Raw genomic sequence first — 20,833 nt, forward strand, 5'->3', positions numbered from 1 at the left:
GATCTACCATATCACAGCTTCATTCGGGTACCGTCCCCTCGGAAAATTGAAAGGGATTTTCGTATTTAGTTTTGGCTGTTATGAATCGCATCTTCAAACATGCTTGCGCAGTGTCATCAAATGGCTGCAAATGGAAGATATTCTCGCAAGGATCTGCTGAACCAGAGCCCTTATGCTGCAGATGCCAGTCAATTTTCTTCTAGGTCCCAACTCAGGAAAGCCTCATCTATTCGGCCTCGCTTCGGTCATCATAGTTTCTCCGCCAAGCGAATACCGAATGCATGAAGGCGCACTGATTTAATTTCAGTAACCGTTAGGCTGAATGGCGCCGTTCGGCTGATCGAATGCAACCACTTTACAGGTTCCCAAATATCCTCTTCCACTAATCAGACCAGGCATTTTCTTTCATACCTCCCCTCTCCCCAGACCTGGCCCATGATTTGAAGCCTTTTTTTTTTTTTTTCCCTTCCTCAGATCCTGATTTCCTTTCGCATATTTCTTTTTTCTGTTTTACATCTGTGATACCAGATCTGGCGAAGCGACTTGTGTTGTTCTCCCATCCAGCCATTGATTGAGCAGTGAGCACAATGTCGCTGTGCCAGAATGGGGCACCTCCCATGTACTTACCTTGGGCAAATGTTACGGTTACCACCGACCAGAAAGCCATCAACAGAGGGTTTCAACTATCAATGGGAACTCCCCCTCAGATAATTTCACTCCGACCGAGTACTGCGGATGATGTTCTCTATGTTGTCAACAAAGCGCAGTGCGCTCCCGAGTATAATACTACGTGTATTGGTCAATATGGTGGGGTGTTCGACTATTCAACATCCAGTACGTTTCTCCAGGTTGCCGAAGGTCAATGGAACGGCACGATTGAAGAGAACCCCAATTCATTATCGTTCGTTCATTTCTACGATACTTTGACATTTGGAAATGCTTCCATCTACGGCTATCCTGCTATTTATGACGAACCAGGCTATGGTGGGCAAGGTGTTCTGCCCTTAGGATCTAGCTCCGACTTCCTCAAGATTGCCGTAGAATCTGGGGCAGCCCCATCAACTGTTTTCGGTCTTTGGGCTGGAAGTCGCTCCATTGATCACCCAGTGGACGGTTCCCTCGTCATCGGCGGCTACGACAGCACTCGAATTCAAGGAGACCTAACGACCTTTGACTCACAGGACACTTGTGAAATGTGCGTCATCATCACGGAATTGTCCTACGAAGATCAATCCGGCTCGACAAACCTCTTCTCCAACTCATCCGAATCCCTCCAAGTCAATCTCCAACCTTCCGAGCGAGTACTATATGTCCCACAAAATGTATGGGAGAATTTCCAAACCGCCACCAACGGTGTATATAACGATTCATACCTGACTTATCCAACATCCAACCCACCGACCGGCAACTTGACAGTGGCTCTTTCCAACGGATACAAAACGACCATTCCCACCGAGGAACTCTTCTACCTACCCCGAAACTACAACGATGACGGCGAATACGAAATCCTTGACAACACGTATCTGATCTCCACGATCATCAATGCGACAAGTGACGGCTATGTCATGGACTGGGGCATCCCGTACCTGACCATGAACTACATCATCGCAGACTATATGCGGGACCAGTTCAAGATGGCGCCCGCAATTCGCACGGACTTCTCAAATCAAGGCGGCGGTTATGCACTCGAGGCATCCTGTGACCCGACAACATCGAGCATCGCTTCCGCGACGGCATCAACAACGGGAACCGGCGGCGCAGTAACGACGACGTCGTCTGCTCCAACTCCCCACAATGGAAGCAACAACACGGGCGCGATCGTCGGCGGCGTCGTCGGCGGTGTCCTCGGCCTGATCGCCATTGTCGGCGGCCTGGCATTGTTGTTCTACCGCAGCCGACGCCGCAGAAATGGCTCACCGAATCTCTCGCAGGGCGGCGCGACACCAATGATGGGCGAGAACGGCAACGCCCAATCGCAATACGGCAGTACGGCAGGGAGAAATGACCGCTACTCGCACTGGACGGCCATGAGTCCCATGGAAAATGTGCCCAGTGAACTGGGCAATGGCCAGAAGGGAGCCCCCAATGTCCATGTTAACCAGTGGCTTTCAAGCCAGGCTAGTGATGTAAGTGTTGAAGACCCTTTCCCATCTCGGTTGTTTTTGGACGTGAGACGAACCATGTGCTAATTGTGTGACATAGACCCAAACAGTAACGAGTTCAACGTCGCCGAATCCGCAGATGGGCACGATGGATCGACCATTTGAAATGCCCGCTCAGTCGTGGGATACGAGATAGTCTGCAAAGGAGTTTACAGCCCAACCCGGACGTTATCCCTGATCATGTCTTTGGTTGAGAATCAGAAAAGCAGCTAACAACCCGCTCACCCGCCTTACTAGCCTAGCATCGATGGCCGATATGTCTTATGTTTCTGATCTATTGCAGCTCCAACCACCACTAGACACCACAGTATCCTTTAATCGAACCGACAACAACTCCACCAAACCAAGACAAACCATCATATCACACTGAACCCAACGGTGTTCTTCTCCTTGACGACTTTGACGATCTGATTTTTCGATATCCAAAGCCTTCCGCCTTGGACCGCCCGTCCGAATCTGAGCAACCCTCCCAGCACGCTGATTCTTGCCTCCCCGTCAAATGCACCCTATTTCGGGCCTTTTCCCTCCCTCTGAGGAGCACGTTCCTCACCTCACCCAGATCTAATTTGGAGGCTTCGACTCCTGTCGATTCATCATAAGTCCGATAAACATTTTGGGAGTCTATGGCAATTTGTACGGTTAGTGTGAATAAAAGTGTAAAGTAAATGATTAAATTTCTGATCGAAACAACTGTTGCGATGGCATTCGGACCCCTTTCCCCCTATCCTTCCGATCTAATCTTTCCAAGAAAGTTCGTTTATATATAATCGTCATGCCACATATCATCTCATCTAACACATGTTTCAATCCGATGGCACAGCCGACTAGCTGAGAACCTTCTCAACCCTCCACCCCGTAGCACTCTTGACGTCCAGCACCTGCCTGACCTTAAGCGGGGGAAGTGGCCATCCAAATCCGCCGGACTCTTTACCACCTCTGAGCTCGACGAGGACCCAGCACTCTCTCCTCCTCGGCGTGCCAGGGATATCCTCGACTCTTGTCTTGGGGACTGGCTTGCCGAGCTCAAGAAGCGCAGTGTCGTGCGCAAGATGCGCTAGCTGGGCTCCATCCACTGGCGTCAGCGGCAACATGCGGGTTTGGGGTATTTTGGAAGTCTCAATCTCAGCCGCGGAAGTGATTGTGTGGCTCTGCGCATGCTGCAGGTGCGTGTAAACGATGTACTCGGGCAGGTCTTTCACGGACAACCGCGCCAGTACGGACGAAGGATGGATGTATACCGCCCGCTCAACGATTGAGGCAGAGGCTTTCCCATGGATAGGGATGAGGGGCAAGAAGGGAACGTCGATGGCGCGGCGGGGCTTTGCCATCAGCTCCGGCGGATTGGGTACCTTGTCGTAGCGGATGGCGACTTGGTCGATGTACCCGCTTGCGGCGATCGCGTTGAGCCGTTTGACGACACGGCTTGAGGTCAGCTTCGTCGCGCGTGATTTGGAGATGGTCTCTGCAGAAACGTATCGATTGTTGGCGCGAAGAAGAGCTTCAAGTTGGCTGCGCAGCTGGGATATCTCGGCCAGGGCTTTGGGGCGGAGAAACACGTCGCGGCACAGTTGCTCTTTGTCGGGTGCATCGAGGTACAGCGAGACGGCAGTGAGAAGTTTCATCGCATCAGAGGTCTTATCGGCTTTGCTCAGGGTTGCGCGAGCACGGCCATATTCTTGTCGTCGTTTGTCTCGGGCGTCGTCGTCCTGCTGGTTCTCGCGAGTGTAGACTTCCCCGTCCTGTTGCTGAGGTGTTGTCAGACCGAGTTGTGCTTCGGGAATGAAGACTTCTGGGACCGCTAGGCCGGACACCAAAGCGAGGACGTGCCAGATCATGCTGAGGTCGTTAATGCCAGCGTTCATTATTTTGCCTAGGCGAGGAGGTAGTGGGTAGATCGAAAGTTCCTTGCCAATTTCCGTTATACTTCCAAGCCTCGTCAATGCTCCTAGATTTTTCAACAGTTGCTCAGCCTTCTTCAATGTTACCGCAGCTGGGGTGGTCGGAAAAGGGAATTCCGCGATTGGTCGAGGGTAAGCAAAGCCTTTCAACAGCAGAACTATGCTTTCCGCGGGAGTTCTGAGAATTTCCGGTTCAGCATGATCGGGGAAGAATCGCTCGTAAACGGCCGACGTGTAGAGTCTCCAGCAATGGCCCGGTCCAGTACGTCCTGCTCGACCCGCTCGTTGTTGAGCAGAAGCCTTGCTGATATAGTCGATCTCGAAGCTCTGGACTCCCGTATCAAGATTGTACTTGCGCTCCTTACTGCGGCCCGTATCGAAAACATAGCGGATTCCAGGTATCGTTAAGCTTGTTTCGGCAACATTGGTTGCGAGTACGACCACACGACATCCAGATGGAGGTGGTTCGAAGACCTTCAGTTGTTCATTTGTGGGTAGTTGTGAGTACAGCGGCAAGATGTGGACGGAGGTGTACGGTTCCTTCGATGTCGACGAAGTATGTTCGACTGGTGCTGATTCATCTTCATTTTCATCGTCAGGAATATCGAACTCATTTTCCTCAGCCTCATCTTCGGAATGCGTTAAAATGTCAGTGTCAAAATCGTCTTGCTCCTGGATTGCCTTGAAGTTGCCCAAGTCAAAATCTTCCGTTTCAAGAGGTGTCTCACTCGCGGCAATTTGCACCCGAGGGAGGGTGGACCGGTCACCAGAATCACCTCTTGGAGCAAGAAGCGCCTTCAATCGATCACCAACCTGCCTGATTTCGTTTTGCCCAGTGAGGAAGACAAGGATGCCACCTCGCGGGAGTTTTCGATGAGCCCGTCGGACCTTTTCAACTACCTCTTCAAGATAGTCTGGTCTGGATTTCAGTGCAAAGTGTGTCGTTACACGGTGCTGACGTCCTTCGGCCTCCACAACGGGAGGTTTCGCGTCGGTGGAGAAAAGCTTCTCATTCAAAAAATCTCCGATGTTGAGTGTTGCGGACATAATGACCAGTTTGAGCGGCATCGGATTTGGGTTGAACTGGTTCTTTTTTATCCGCGCCGGTACAATCTTGCTGAGGATTCCAATCAAGATGTCAGTATTAACGCTCCTTTCGTGCGCCTCATCGATGACAATCACGGAGTATTTTTTCAACAAAAGATCCTGGGACAATTCGCGTAACAGGATCCCATCTGTCATGAACTTGATAGCCGTGTTACTTGAGATGGTGCTGTCAAATCTGATTTGATATGACACTTTGTCGCCGTGCTGCCCAAGTTCGGTCCCTACTCGCTTCGCCATACTGACCGCGGCAACTCGACGAGGCTGAGTAACGCCAATCAGACCCGGAGTTGGTCCTTCAGGAGAACCGTAGCCAGCTTCAAACAGGAATTGGGGTAATTGTGTGGTCTTTCCACTTCCCGTATCACCCTTGACAATGACGACAGGATTGTTATGGATCGCCTCCATGATCTCTTGTTCTCGTTGTAGAATTGGCAGCTGTAGCCGACCTTCCTGGATCTCATGTGCTCGTTCGACGTGCACGCTGTACGCCTTGCGGTGGGGCGCAGTCTCTGTTGGCTTGGCCGGAATTTCGGGTTTGGTAGCTGGGACGATCTGAGGTTTCGACGGCGAGGGATTGGGTTTCGGTGGCAGCTGTCCTTCTCCTATTGTATAAGACGGTACATGTCCCATTGATTGATTCAATTGCTGGGTCGCCCAGGCCTTAAAGGCCGATTTTCTAGGTTCAAGGGTCTCTCCGTCAGAGGTCTCGGATGCACTATTCTCAGAATCTTCATCATCCAGCCCTGAGTCTTCGTCGCTTTCCGAATCTGATGCCTCAGACTCCAAGTCCTCCGGTTTGGATTCCTTCAGATCCTCCCCCCCATCCGACGAATACTCAACATTGCTTGGTTCCGAGTCAAACCCTTCCCAGGGCAATTCAGCAGGTACTTCGTCCGAAGCTTTCTTTCTTTTCCTGCTCTTTCTGGATGGTATGATCGGAAGCCCATTCTCGTCTAACATCAATGGCCGTGCAAGACCGCTTCCCTGTGTTGTCGATGGTTGTGTTTGTTTCACTTCCTCCGGTTGATCCTTGACTTCCGCGAACGCTTCTCTATTCTCAGCTTCAAATGAGTCCTCGCTTTCAATATCAGAGCCATCGCTTTCCCGGGGGGCCCTCTCCTGGTTCGAGTCTAGCTTGTTTCTGGGTCCGGTTCCGGTCGCAAATTCGACGAAAGTCCGTTTGCCTAAGGTTTTCGAAGTCTGCAAGGTTGTGCTGGTATCGTATTTCTCCTTCGCTTTCTCCAATTTCCGCAGAAGGTCAAGTGTTTCGTCCTTCTTCAACTTGTTCTCGATATACTTGTCTAGCCGCTTTTGTTTTTTACTTGATATCTTAGGTTGCTGGGCTCTCAGTTCTTCCCTCAGCTTCTGCCTCTTTTCCTCTTTTTCAGCTTTGCTCAGCGGAATGATGTGTTCTTGATTGGACTGTGGGATTGACGAGGTTGCGGATGGTTCACGGGCTCGAACCTTGTGCTTTCGCTGGCGGTGCACGAAGCGTGGCATGGTTTGAATTGGGTATTGAGCCCTTGGGACATCTCAAGGGTCCCTCAAGACCACAAGGTATAGAGAAAATCGCCCCACGCAGAAAGTGAAATTGCATTTTGCCATTTCGGCCCTGAAGCACATTATCTGCCCGGCAGAAAAATGGCGGGATGCCTTTTTGGCCTCGCTATAAGGCGGTGAAAGCCCGAGTTCAGTTTGCGGGTCACGTGTTCAGCCTGATGTTAACCTCTCGCATCCAACGTCGTCTTTCATTCCCACTTCTCAAGCAAAATATGGAGTATGGGCCTGCCGCAAGATTACGGCACGCCAAATATGGATGAAACTCAAGCAACAATCCCTTTTCCAGCCCCTACGAAGCAAACGGCCGCCATGGTGAATGGAGTCAAAACGGACGTGATGCGTGTGTCCTTTGCAGATAAAATCATGATCACGATCACTCAGAATGGTAGGCTGTCGCAATGGGTACGTATTGCTACATGATTGCATTTCTCTCGATCTATACTTATCCGGAAGAACAGGTCACGGTGCCGCTGCTGAGCGACAATCCAACCCACTCAGATCCCTACTTCCAAACCAATCGCTCCGGAGAAGATGCTCTTCTCCCACCCGCTCGTTTCTCGCCGCGAAATCTTCTCGGAGCCGGTGGCGCTGATCGTGAGATTATGGGACAGTTATACGCTTCTCAGATCGCAAATGCTATAGCCACAAAGTCGCCTGAGGAGACTAGATCTCTCATGCTTGGACTTGGCCTCGTCAAGGCCGACCCGGACCGAGAGGTCTTTCTGCAAATCATCGACCTTGTTCTATCTGTGCTTTAAGATTTGACACTCGGCAAAGCTGTTACTCTTCCCCGGCATCGATCAAACATGCAGATCTAGCATGCCAAATCCTTCTCGCAGTGCCTGTCCCGACGGCGTTTGCGGCATTTGCGGCAATATGTGTCCGACGGCCTTTGATCTCCTCTACCGACGCATTTATCTCATAGTCGCCCTGTGCCAACGCGATAATGCCCAGCTCAGCGACGTAAGTGCCTCCTGGCTCGATAGGCGGATGTAAAGCACGCTGGAGGACACCGGACCAGGCGAACCGCTTCGAAAGGTCCAGGGCAATGTTGTGTGTTTGATGTCGAAGAGCCGGCTGGAGGCGAAGGAGCAACTGGAGAGTATCTGGAGTGTGGTTATGTATCATGACCAACAAGGTCGCGAATGTTTCGGTTTGCAAAAAGAAATGGGACCTTCCAATCTGTTTCACGGTTGTATCTGAATCATTGTCGATCGGTGGATTGCTGTACGACTTGAGGCCGTATTCAATGTCAATGTGGTCCAGTTTGAGCACGTCGACCATTCGTGGGCTGAGCCTGATCCCTTTTCTGAGATCGATCTCTCCATGTCTGCCGGAGCTTTCCTCCTTCCAAGAGCCTCGCAAGCATTTTAGAAGCTCCTCTCGATACCAAAATGACTCCCTACTTGCTGCTTCCGCTTCTGTACTCAGCTTGGACGACGTTACAACAAACTGTTTCTGTGTCTCCAGATTGGGGATAGGGGCGTGCGGATCTTTGATAAATAGTCGTGGGACTGGCAGTACCACTCGGCTGACGTGGCCAGGCTGCAATATTTCGTGGACTGAACAGGCATCAGTCCAAGACTGGTTTTCCGAATCGGGGCTCGGGTCCCGGTTTCGAACTTGGATGTCGACGCGGAGAGGCTGCGGCCAAACATTTCGGAGATCCAGGGTCAGCATGCAATACGCCGTTGCCTCCGGTCGGGTCTTGAGCCAACGTGAGAGCTTGGAAAAATCGGCGGACCGAGATTCAACGAGATTCTCCACCTTTGGTGCCCCGTTTAAACGATCGGAATTCCACACGAAGTCGCTGTGAATGGGCAAGACATTGCACCGTGGTATTTCAACACTGCCATTGACAGTCACAGCAATAGGAAATCGTACCTGTCGAGTGTAGAAAGTTCCTTTGACTTCGGACGAAGGCGATCCCAGATATGCGTAGTCCGCCTGCACGGTGGCGTCGACAAGGCCTGGTCGGCCGAAGATTGAAACCGTATAATCGACGCCTCGACCTGGTTCTAGAATTCGGGTCGATACACTTCGATCAGAGCTTCTAATCTCTATAGCTGGATTTACCGCAAGCTGCTTTTGGATCTCGTAGAGCTCCGCTGGATTCAGATCCTTGTTTAATAGCGCATATTGTAGCCTGGCGGTGACTGAATCTTCAGTGGTGACCAGGACAAAATCTGCGGCTACAGTCATGCTTTCATTGGCCAGGCGTAGCTCGAAGACACGACTCTCTCCTTCGAGCAACATGATTGCAGACTTTCCAAGGGTTTTGGGCTCGATAACAAGTCGTGGCTGAGCGCTGATGACTTTCAACTTCAAGGGACTTGGATTTGGAGGGGGGAATGGGAGCTCTGGAAGCTTCGGATTTTCTTCAGCATTTCCGGGTTGGCCTTTTTGGAATCTAACTCTCCCAAGGGTATTCTGCTTCAGAACCAATGGGAACTTCCAGTCCTCGCGGAAAATAAGGAAGTCCTGTTCATAGCAGTTGCGAATCCTGGCTCTGCAACCAACCACTTGAAGATCACCACTTTCAGTAGGTGTTCCATTCAAGGAGAACATTTGGGTCGAGAAAGGGCCCAAGACAATGCTATGCGGTGAAGGTGTGAAGCTACAGTCCTTGGTAATCAACCGAATTTCGTCAATCTCGACCTCGACTTCCAATGGGTTTTGGAGCAGGACAGCAAAGGTAGCCCACTCTCCAGCCACGAGAACAGGGTCGGCAATGGCCGATTCGTCCTTCGAAAATGGGTTGTAAATGAAAGGATCTCGAACCGTCTCAACGAGCCCACTGCTTCGGACGGAAAGGTCACTGGGCTTGTGTGGGATGAGCTTAGCCAATGTGTCTCGTTCAAATACTTGGACATCCCGGACAAGAAAATCGTCCCAGTATTCAGCTCGACATCCACCTTCACCCATCCGCGATGCCGCTGACACGGCGCGTTTGATGCTATCCACTAAACGTGCTTGTTCCTCTGCAGAAATCAGTGGAACAATGGTGGCTGGTGGCTTCGGCATGGTCACAACTTGCTTCGCTCCGCGCAGGATATGGGATGTCAAATGCAGGCCTGCCGAAATATCGGGCAAAGCCTCGCAGACACTGACACAAGTCCGTAGCATTTCCAGCTTGAGCAGGGCATCTCCAGAACTATGCTCATAAGCCCATATTCGAAGATTTTCATTGATTTCATTCAAGTCTGCTGGAATCCTTTCCCGTACGCGAGGAATGGGAGGCAATGGGGCCCCATATGCAGCAGCGGCAAGGGCCAACATGATCCTGGTGCCAACCATCATCTCGGGAATAATACCCTGATGAGCGGGGGTGATAGGTGGAAGTCCAGCTGCTGGGTGGATACCGACCTCAGATGCACCGACCTTTCTCGCTTCAATCAATTTGGGAGCAAGTTGTCGCATCAGTTGCTTCATGTAGAATGCATGCTTGCGATCTAAACCTAGAGTGGACAAACTGCTGGCCACAGCGACCAGGAGAGATGTTTGATGCGATGGATTATTGCTTGATTGAGATGCCTGGAGCGTTTCAATCAGGATGTTGGCCAGTCCGGCCTTGGATATCGCAACTTGCTCCCCTCCAAGCGGCTTTTGCGTATCGACGATGTCGCCTTTGCCCAAGACAAGTCGATCGAGATATTGCTGGTTCAACACGCCTCCGTCCCGTTTCACGAAGACTAGTAAATTTACAAGCCTGATGCGAGATTCTCTGAGGACATCTTGTAAAGGTCCGCCCAAGTCTAAATTCGACACCTTTGCGTAGAGTTCCAGGACCGTTTCAACCATCGGGGGCATCAGTTGAGCAAGTAGCTTACGGGAATCGCCCGAGTTTGGCGCCACTTCTGCTTGGAAGGAACCGCTTCTATTCGGAAGAGAACGACATACCGGAGGGACCGCGAACCATACTTCAGACCATGATAAATAAAGCATGCACACTAGGAGGCATTCAAGCGCTTTCCCGTGCCAAAGATGATCATGGCCGCTCTGAGCAATGGTTGCGCCTTCAGAAAGCGAGCTCAAGGCCTCGCTCCACAATCCCCTTTGGAGATGAAACATACCTTGGATGATGTTGAAGCGTCCTCGAGATGTGTCGCTCTGTGTTAAGTTAGAAGTGCTCCTTCGAGTTGACATCCACTGAATTTTAGATGTGTTCGAAATCCACGACATACCTGGGCTTCGGCCTCGTTTGACGGCAGCGGACTTTGGGATTTCGCTGACACCGGAGTAGACGTCCCTTCTGCAGAATTCGGTGTGTTACCATTTCGCCGGAGGATTTGTGAGCCGGCGCCGGGCACCATACTGATGGGCTGGTCTCTGAAGTCATCGATAACCCTATTGATGCCGTCCGCAAGTTGTTTCGAGACTGTGATCATGAAGTCACGAGCAGCATTGTCGCCATTGGTATCAGGTATGAATACAATACCAGAATCGGCTCGAAGCGATGGCGTCTTGCTGAAGCAAATTAATTGACGAACAAGAAGCCCAGGAGTCGAAGGGATTAGTTGGGGAAATTCTATGTTGATCGATTGAAGAACTGATGCTGCATCAGGTCCAATCCTCTCCCCATCGATAATTCCAAACAGAATCTGGCATCGACTATTTGTTTCGAACGGGAAAAGATGGGGCCTGGCAGTCTCTTGGTTGGCCGAGATATCGTAGAAAATCCAGCCATCTTCCGACGCTGATTCTGCAGAGGTACCTAGGAGAAATCAGCCCGGAGCGGAGGATAGGGTTTCGAGCATAATACCTTGAGGGGACAATGAAAACTCGACCAGTTTCAGCTTGACTATCGCACAATTCTGCAGCAACTTGATGAATTTCTGGAAGCGATCGGGGGTGACCGGGCCCGCTGGGACACATTGAACGTTGACTTTTGCACCGGCGGTGGGCAGGAAAGGGTTATACCCCATAATGACATGGCGACAGGGAGAATTGGCTGGGTTGGATTCCTCCAGCTGTCACCATTTAAGTGGACAGGATGAAAATCTTGATTCTCCCATTCAGGCGTGCGAGTAGAGGTGCAAGGGCAGACAAATCCGTTGATATCAATTACGAACGATGGACTGTATGGACAAGCCCACGCTGTTTAGAGAAAGCAGCACGTGATTTCGCAGCCAGGCAGCAGCCTCAACGCACGGCAAGGCTCAAATCCCCTCTAACAGCCTGTAACTCCGTCGATGTCAGCCTCGTTGGAGCTTCGCTTCCCTCCTCATCCCCTTTTCTGCTCCCGGGATTTCGGTACGGAGTACCTCGTGAGTAGTGATGACTGGTTTTCCGAGTAACTTGTTTAGTTTTCTCTTGTGTCTCTTACTTTCTTCAACCTTTTTCTCCTCCCTGCCAGCGCAGAGACGTCTTGTCTTTCGATAACCCTCCTTGCCACCGGGGCTCAACTTCAACCCTAGATCGATTTATATTGTGAGCCTATCACTAACCGGAGGAGGATACGGCAGCCTGCTGCATACATCTACCGTTCTTCATCCCGAACCTGAATAAATCTTCCTCCTCCATCGCGTTTCACGTCACCATCTTTCAACTACTATGGATTTCGACGCACTCCGCGCACGTACTCTCCGTTCAGGAGCGGACGAGGAGGCTGTCACGGTTAATACAAGAGCATTGATAGACAAGGTACTGGCTAGATATTCGGGGGAATGGACTGTTTTGAGAGAACTGCTACAAAATGCAGCAGACGCCTCAGCAACCAAGATAAAAATCAAGTTTGATACATTACCATCTGCCACTGTCCCCTTACCAGCACATACATCGTCTTCGAGCCTATTGAAGCATACTGTACAACACCATACCTTGAAGAGACTTGTGGTCACGAACAACGGGCTTCCTTTCAGTGAAAATGACTGGAATCGCCTGAAGCGGATCGCCGAAGGAAATCCCGACGAGACCAAGATTGGTGCTTTTGGCGTTGGTTTCTACTCGACATTCGCAGACTGCGAAACCCCTTTCGTTTCCTCCGGCCGGGAAGCCATGGCTTTCTTTTGGAAGAATAATTCGTTATTCACAAGACGACTACAGCTTCCAGACTCCGAGATAACGTCAGACACCAACTTCGTGCTAGACTACCGAGATACCACTTCCCCAGTACCTTCGCTTCTCCCTCTGGCACAGTTTCTGGCAAATAGTCTCACATTCGTTGGTCTGGAGAATATCGAGCTCTGGCTGGACGACTGGAATATCCTCTCCTTGAACAAAATGACGTCGCCAAGTTATGAGGTGGCAATTCCTCGGGATGTAGAGCCAAAGACAAGCGAAGGATTCGTGAAAGTAACCAAGGTCTCCAAAGAAGTTGCACAGATTAATGGAGAATGGATGGCTATCATCGGATGGAAAGCCACGAAAGACACAACACGCTCTACGAATAGAGATACCGCCCCATCTCTTCGCAAGTTCTTCTCACGATTGGCAGGGACCGTCCAGGAAGAGAGTCAGTCCGAGATGAAAATCGATCGTTCAAATGACGCAGACCTTCTTGCGTCCAAAGTATCCGCGACCGTGTTTCTGAATGTCAACACAGCGACTATCAAGACGTTTACGGGCCAGAAGTTCAACGAAGAATTGGAACGTGCCACCAAGAAGCCACCTCCGAAATTTACAAAACTCGCCATCCTGACCGCTCCCTATGTTGGAGATGAAAGTCTCGCCAAAGCATCTGCTGCCGGAGACGTCTTTGGAACCGTCCTTCCGAGCAGAGGAGGCCGGATATTTATCGGGTTTCCCACCCATCAGACAACAGGTTTGAGTGCCCACATTTCGGCACCGTCGGTCATTCCCACGGTAGAAAGAGAATCTATTGATTTGAATGCAAGATATGTCCGGACATGGAATATGGAAATGCTCCGTGCGGCAGGCATTGTTTGCAGGATAGCCTGGTCCTGTGAAATGCAAGAAATCAAGGAAAAGTCTCAACGAGAAGCAAATGGTCGGCCGAAGATTCGCATAGAGGATATCAATCCATTCCTCGATGAGGCGATCACCATTTTCAAGAACTTCACTTTCCGGGAATCCACACCTTCCAGTTCGATTGGCCAGCTGCTGGAGGATGCCTTCTGGACATGCAATAGACAAGCTTCAATTGAAGTGGTTTCAACTTGTGGAGTATTACCCACTCATAACGTCCGCATCGCCCCAAAGGATATGAGCTTCATGGGAGGCATTCCAATTCTGCCTGAAAAACTCGCGTCGGAGGCAAATGTTCTGGTCGCCAAACTGGTCGATTTCGGCCTCATAACAGAAGTAACGGTCTCGGACATCAAAATGGCACTTGAATCGAGTCCTCTTACCCCGTCTCAGGTATCTGAATTTCTTGGATGGCTTACCACGCAGTCAACTCGTGGGCAGCTTGACAAACAAACAATTTCAAATCTCCTGGCAGTTGCAGTTGTGAATGATGATGCTGCACCGGAAGCAAACACGAGCCCATTGCTGCAACTTGGGGAAATCCGGCATTTCCTGAATCCAAGCAGAACTCCTGTTGACTTACCTGTACCGCCCTCGGTCATGCCATTCAAGTTTACCAAAAGCATGAGCAAACATAATTTGGAGAGCTTGGGCTGGGAAGAACTTCAGCTTGTTGCCTGGGTCCGCTGGCTGATCGGTCAATGTGGAAACCGTCAAGTTCTGGCAGAGACTCAAGATATAACCAAATCCGCTGAATTCAGCTCCCAGATTCTACCAATTTTGTCCAAGCAATGGGACTCGCTGAATCAACCATCCAAGACGGCTCTTGTTGAGTTGCTCGCCAAACATACTGTCATTCCGACCAAATTTGGAATGAAGACACCGTCGGATTCGTATTTTCCACATGTGAAGTTGTTTGATGATCTGGCAACCATCAAAGGCCTGGCGAATGTCAAGGATAAGTTCTTGGTCGCCCTGGGGGTGCGCAAGACAGTTGAACTCGGCGTTGTGTTCGAGCGACTTCTGGACTTGGACTCCAAGGCCACCCAGACCGCGGGCAGCTCGAAACCTCAGTGGAGTCATGTTGATTTGATTCATTATCTCGCCTCAGTACGTGAGGACATACCGGGTGCCGATGTCCAAAAACTTAGAAGCACGCCGATCTGCCCGAGGCAGACGAAAGGCCAAGACGAGAGCGATTCCCCGAGGCGATACAAAGTCGGGGAACTATTTGAACCTCGTCCAGAGCTGCGCGACCTTGGTCTCCCTGTCTTGGCCTGGCCAGGTATATATCGCAGCACTAGTCCAGAAGGAAAGTTTTTGAGTACCCTTGGCCTCAGGACTGCACCGGTGGTGAAGGAGCTTGTGGAAATAATGGCTGACGCGGGCAAGAGTGGTCCGAGTTTCAATCTCGATCTTCGAGACAGGGCTCTAGCTTACTTCTTATCTCATCATCATGCATGCGGATATGGCTCATTCGACTATTCCAGCATTACGGTGCCTTTCCTGCCCCTGGAGAACAAGCCAGATCAACTGGCCACTTCTACCCAATGTTTCGCCGATGGAGGGGCTGCTCTCCTTGGTTTTGACATATTGAAGCGCGACTGGGTACCACATGCAGCGAAATTCGGTGTGAGATTCAATCCTCCAATGGAACTGTGTGTCGACGTCCTTGGAAAACGACCACCTACAACGTCCCGAGATGCACGGGATATTTTCACATACTTGGCTGGGCGTCTGACTGAGATAAATGCTACCAACATTCCCAAGCTGATTGATATGAATTTCGTACCAATATTTGCGAAGAACAAAGAGAGATCAGCTCCTGTAACGCATACGTCACCAAGAAATTGCTTCCTGGGCGAGAACGATGTCTTTGGCGAGATCTTCCACTATGTTGATTTTGGTGTAGAAGGAAATTCATTCCTCATCAAGTGTGGTTCAAAGCAAGAACCTTCGAAGGTGGAAATTGCACAGATCCTTGTCAGAGAGCCAGCACGTATTTCAGCGACATTCCGCAGTGTGGAAAAGTACATGGCGCTCTTGCGCAGCATGGCCGACAGTGCCAAAACTCTGAGGAAAAACAGGGAGCTTTGGGGAGAAATGAAAAAAGCGCCGTTTCTGCTGGCAAGCAAAGAACTTCCAGCTCATTCTTCGGCAGAGAAAGCCGTCGGTGGCGGGGATGATGTTGATCATCTCGATGAGGAAGAGTCACAAGGAATTCGCGAATTTCAACTTTGCGGTGCTCAAGATGCCATCATCATTGACGACTATATAAACTATAACCTGTTCAAGACAAATATCCTTGCTGCGCCTCAGGAAGAGACCTTGGAGGATTTCTATTATTCCCTAGGCTCGCCATTGTTGAGTTCATTAGTCGAGGAAGCAGCTCGCCATGGTCCAAAATTGCCTGACCAAAAGCCGGCGGAGAAATTGCAGAAACAGATTCTGGAGAGATCAACGCTGTTCCTGCATGAACAACCCCCGGACACGATCAAGCATGATGCTAAGTGGCTGGAGAAGAATTTGCGAGTTCGGTTAGTGTCTTCCATTTCCCTCCGGAGATCATTGCGAGGACGAAATGTCAGCCATACAGAGAAGCGCACGGCTGTTGTGACCCAAGTTAATCGCGAGTATACATTGTGGATCACTGGTGCGAAACCAGATTTGTATCAAGTCAGCCAGGCATTGGTTCATATCTTGCTCGCGAGGCCGAAACTACATTCTGCGATTACCCTCGAAATGTTATTGAAGACAGACCTGCTTGAACTACGCGCTCGTGGATTCAATGTTTCTCGCATTTTGCGGCAGAAGGCAGCCGAAGTGCGACTGGCCCAAAATAAGAGACAACAAGAACTTGAGGAACAGCAGAAGCGCACCGAGGAAGGAGAAAAGGCTTGGCGAGCCTCGCAAGAACAAGCCGCCAGAGAAAAAGCTCAGCAAAATCCATTGCCAGGTGCTTTTCCAGATTCACCAGATCACAAAGGCTCCTCCACAGAATATCTCGACGCGAATGTTGCCCCCCTGGATGGGGATGATCTTCGAAGACATGGTCGAAACCTCCTCTCCAATATGTCACGTCAATTTGGTTTTGGTCATAACCGTCACATTCAGTCCTTGCTTGGCCACAACGTCGACGAGACAACAGCCAGCGCCCCACAGGGAACCATTACAACCGGGGAACAAGATTCTCCTCCGCCGTATCAGTACGATGAACGAAGTGGCGACCAGAAACCTAGTGACTCCGTCACCGCACCTCACCAACTCCGCGAAAATCTCCTGAGTGCAGTCAAGAAGTCTCGCGCCCATAACTCGTCTGATCTTTTCACTCGGGGGGAAACAAATGTCCTCACTGAAACCAAATCTTATTGTGACGAACATCCTGCTCATGGCTTGACGTTTGCGGCCGACATCAAACACGGCATCCAAATGTATCTTTCCCCTTCCTCGGTCAGCAGTTTTCCGGCATTCCTGCAACGGCATTCTTCCGGCCTCGCTGATTTCGCCACCCTGCTGAAATCCGTAGGTGAAATCTTTGGCTTGGAACCACGAACCTTGAACATCTTCTTCGAAATGTCGGGCAAGACAATCGCCTTCAACCGTAATGGTAGCATCTTCTGCAACTATCGATACTACCAGGAACTCCACGAACGGGATCTCGCTGGTGCAGGGAGCACAGACGCTGATGCCGATGCTTTCGTGTACTGGTGGGTTATCCTTTGCCATGAGCTGGCGCACAACCTGGTCGCCGATCACAGCTCCAATCACAGTTTCTACACTGAAGGGTTTGTGGCACAGTATTTCAGGCGAGTCATGAGAGTTCTTGGGAAGGGATCTTCAACGGGTGCACAAACGACACAGGGGCCACTTGTTGAGATTTGAGGTCTTCAAATCTCGTTGAGCTTCTCTCTACATTGAATGATGATTGAACTGAGCGTGTAAAGCACGGCGTCGGGAATGCACGGGGGAAAATCCTGTTGGGTTTCTTGGGGCTGTTGACCTTTTCAGCTCCTTTTTTATTATTTCATTCCCACTACTCCGGGAACTTATCGATGATAAAGGACATGAGATGGTATGAGAACGGAACACTCTCCTCCACTAGACACGGAGGCCTGGATAGAAAGCATCTCATGGATTTCAAAACCTTTCTCTCCCTTACGCTGAGAGAGGATCCTGTTCATCGGGGATTTAGAATACGCCAGTTCCAGAACGATAGACAATGAGACGAGAGACTAGAATTAGGCGAAAAGGAAAAGAACCATTCTCCTCTATTCACGACATAAATGAAACATGTGTATGCGTTGAGATAGGGTCTACTCTGGAACTCTTAATATACCTCGCCTTCTTGACCCTCGATGTTGAAATATAGAGAGTGTGAATCCTAGATTTTGCCAGGACCTCTTCGTAAGTGAACCCCCACACGGTGCGCGGTGTTGAATGCATCCTGCTCCAAATATAAATTGCGATGCTATGTTGAATCAAACCGTACCCCGTTTCTGACATGCTGTGATCTGACAGACATACCCAAAGAAATGCCGTACGACAATGCTCACATCCCGGAACTCGAGGTGTCAAACTTACAATATGCTATTCCAGCCCGAAAATTCATGCTCTTCCGAAACGAACGGGGAAAAAGGTTCATTCGAATCGAAACCCGCGCAAGACACTGTCGAGCTTAGTCATCATTTCATCCCACTCTTGCTCCTCGTCGCTGAGCACGGTGATCGCGCCGCCCGCGCCAATGCGCCATGTCTGTGTCTTTTGCTTTTCTGCCGTATTCGCCTGGCCATCATCGTCGCCGTTGTCATCATTGGAAAACGCTGTGCGAATACACACGCTCCATGCTCCATTTCCGCCGACATCCATGTATCCAATGGCGCCAGAATAGACGCCGCGATCGCGTTGTTCAAGACGGTGCAAGATCTCGCACGATCGCTTCTTCGGGGCGCCTGTCATGCTTCCAGGCGGGAGCGTCTGTATGAGCGCTTTGATACCGGATCGCGTCATGATTTCTTGCCAATGTTTGGGCTTTCGATCGCAATTTATGGGTCCGGGTACAGGTGTGGGTACGTGGGCGCGAACATGCGAGACAAGAGAAAACACGGTCTCGGCCTCGACGATGTCGCATAGCTTGACGACTTCGACCCGTGCATCACGGCCTACTGTACTGTACAGATCGTGCCTAATTAGGTCGGCGATCATGAGATTCTCGGCGCTTTCTTTGGCAGAGGTCAATATCGCAGTGGCTTTTTCCAAGTTCATTTCAGGTGTCTTTTTCACTGTGCCCTTCATGGGAATCATGTCGATGGTGCATGTGCGTGATGACCAGGAGAGGAACTGCTCGGGTGCGGAGGACAGGACGGTCGTTTTGTTGAGACGTAGATACGAGGCGAAGGGGACGGGGTTATGGCGTTGGATGTTCTTGTACAGGAGCCAGGAACTGTATGGGAGAGTGGCTGGGGTGGAAATTCTTGCTTCGGTCGTCAGGCATAGTTCATACGAGTTACCGGCGAGCAACTCGGACTGGCAGTCGCGGATCTGAGAGATGTATTCGTCGTGGTCGGGGAGCATGAATGTAGCGGAGGATAAGGTGTCACGAAGGAGCATTGCGTCTTCTCGCTTTTCGGCCGCAAAAGTGGGCTCTGAGCTCGATGTCTTGGGCTGATTCATCTTCTCGACACGAGCGACCATTCCTTCAACCCAGAATTTGCCATTCTCTCTGATCGATTGAATATGTGCCGACGCAGTTTGGTGGTCGACTACAATGCACTGGTCTACCCAAAGAAGGCTGATATCTGGCGTGCGTGGCTCCGGGCCAGTTCGAGGGGGAACATCAAGATGTAACGACTCGGTACCGAATTCGTAGGATAAGAATCCCATGAATCCGCCTCGGAATGGAGCGTTGGAGTTATCATCTTTTGTACTTTTGCTGCAGAGGAAGGATTCCAAGAGAGTCGCTACTTCTTCTCGTCTGACTCGAAACCTGCCCATGAGAGCCTGATCCTGCATCAATCTGCATTGACCTGCGGCGTATTCGACTTGGAAGCTGGTGGCATCGGGAAACGCGTAAATGCTATACCGTCCATTCTTGGTAGATTCCAGCATAACGGAAGCATGCAAGGGCGACATTAGGTGACATAAGGAAGCAATTTCCTCGCCCCTCGAGGTCGTAGGGACTGTTGTGCGTATCACTTTTCCACCGCATACCCTCCCGAGCTCGGCCAGCTTCATTTGCAGAGAGTTGAAATCTGCGCTCCTGTGTTCTAAGGGGTCTGCCTGACTGACATCACGCCGCCTTCCCGTGGAAATTGATGGGTGTGATCTGCATAGTTTGTTATGTGCCTTAGCGGCTTCCCACCACTGTCTGATGACTTGCTGGCAAGCTAGGGTCGATTTGCACGACTCTGGATGGAACTGGAGACCATGGAACGGGTAGTATTTATGTCTAACAGCCATCACCCATTCATCCCTGTCCCAGGCCAAAACGTCGAGGTTATCCGCGGGGCCAAATCCCGGTCCGTCGTGTCTTGACTTTGAAAAAATTGGTGTGGCGAACTGAAGACTTTGAGTGAAGGAATCGCTATCGATAGACCCGGAAGAACTTGGCCTTCTCGGTGTGGAATCCTGCTTGACATCCTTTAATCGCAAGCCCAGACTGTTGTAATTGGTAGCGAGGATATCTCCTGATTTCGTGAAGATGTCCTTGTTCGCATGGTATACTTGTTTTGCGTGGCCGTGGCAAGGTAGGTCCATCCGAACCACAGGGAGTCCATACCGAGCACAGAGACTTTGGAAACCTAGACAAATACCGAGCACAGGGATATTGTCCTTTGCGGCATACTCCCAGACCTGGTTGAACAGGCCGACATCGGATTCTTCTTGAGGATTCCCCGGGCCAGGCCCAAGAACAATAGCATCAAAGCTAGAAAAGAATTCCTGATGGGAGAGGCGAAATTGACTTGGAATGTCAGAGTCAATCCTGATCAAGATCACTTCAACAGAGAGTTGTTGATGAAGGAGAGCAGCAATGTTCTCAGCAAAGGAATCGTAAGCGTCGACGAACAGAATTGATCCTCGGGCCGTCATCGAATTGCCAAATGACAATGGAAATCCTTCCAAGCCAGTTACATAGACAATGAGAAATCAAGAGATATAAGATCAAGACGGTGGTGTTCTATT

General features: G+C 50.6%; 6 protein-coding genes across 6 annotated transcripts; 3 read left to right on the forward strand and 3 right to left on the reverse strand.

Annotated features, from left to right (window-relative positions):
* Positions 1-587: 587 nt before the first annotated feature.
* On the forward strand, positions 588-2,298 carry Z518_00964 (uncharacterized protein; the record flags this gene model as incomplete). The annotated part of the gene is made up of 2 exons (XM_013421565.1): positions 588-2,126; positions 2,203-2,298. The coding sequence occupies 2 exons, from the start codon at positions 588-590 to the stop codon at positions 2,296-2,298; spliced, it is 1,635 nt and encodes a 544-aa protein (XP_013277019.1).
* A 688-nt stretch (positions 2,299-2,986) lies between these two features.
* Z518_00965 (uncharacterized protein) lies at positions 2,987-6,667 on the reverse strand (the record flags this gene model as incomplete). The annotated part of the gene is made up of 1 exon (XM_013421566.1): positions 2,987-6,667. One exon carries the CDS (start codon positions 6,665-6,667, stop codon positions 2,987-2,989), a length of 3,681 nt encoding a protein of 1,226 aa, XP_013277020.1.
* Positions 6,668-6,946: 279 nt separating this feature from the next.
* On the forward strand, positions 6,947-7,485 carry Z518_00966 (uncharacterized protein; the record flags this gene model as incomplete). The annotated part of the gene is made up of 2 exons (XM_013421567.1): positions 6,947-7,129; positions 7,186-7,485. The coding sequence occupies 2 exons, from the start codon at positions 6,947-6,949 to the stop codon at positions 7,483-7,485; spliced, it is 483 nt and encodes a 160-aa protein (XP_013277021.1).
* A 22-nt stretch (positions 7,486-7,507) lies between these two features.
* Z518_00967 (uncharacterized protein) lies at positions 7,508-11,652 on the reverse strand (the record flags this gene model as incomplete). The annotated part of the gene is made up of 3 exons (XM_013421568.1): positions 7,508-10,837; positions 10,912-11,441; positions 11,490-11,652. 3 exons carry the CDS (start codon positions 11,650-11,652, stop codon positions 7,508-7,510), a joined length of 4,023 nt encoding a protein of 1,340 aa, XP_013277022.1.
* A 628-nt stretch (positions 11,653-12,280) lies between these two features.
* On the forward strand, positions 12,281-17,536 carry Z518_00968 (uncharacterized protein; the record flags this gene model as incomplete). The annotated part of the gene is made up of 1 exon (XM_013421569.1): positions 12,281-17,536. One exon carries the CDS (start codon positions 12,281-12,283, stop codon positions 17,534-17,536), a length of 5,256 nt encoding a protein of 1,751 aa, XP_013277023.1.
* A 756-nt stretch (positions 17,537-18,292) lies between these two features.
* On the reverse strand, positions 18,293-20,740 carry Z518_00969 (aminodeoxychorismate synthase; the record flags this gene model as incomplete). Its single annotated transcript, XM_013421570.1, has 1 exon — positions 18,293-20,740. The coding sequence occupies one exon, from the start codon at positions 20,738-20,740 to the stop codon at positions 18,293-18,295; it is 2,448 nt and encodes an 815-aa protein (XP_013277024.1).
* Positions 20,741-20,833: the final 93 nt, after the last annotated feature.

The sequence above is a fragment of the Rhinocladiella mackenziei genome, assembly GCF_000835555.1.
Source record: "Rhinocladiella mackenziei CBS 650.93 unplaced genomic scaffold supercont1.1, whole genome shotgun sequence".
Lineage (NCBI taxonomy): Eukaryota > Fungi > Ascomycota > Eurotiomycetes > Chaetothyriales > Herpotrichiellaceae > Rhinocladiella > Rhinocladiella mackenziei.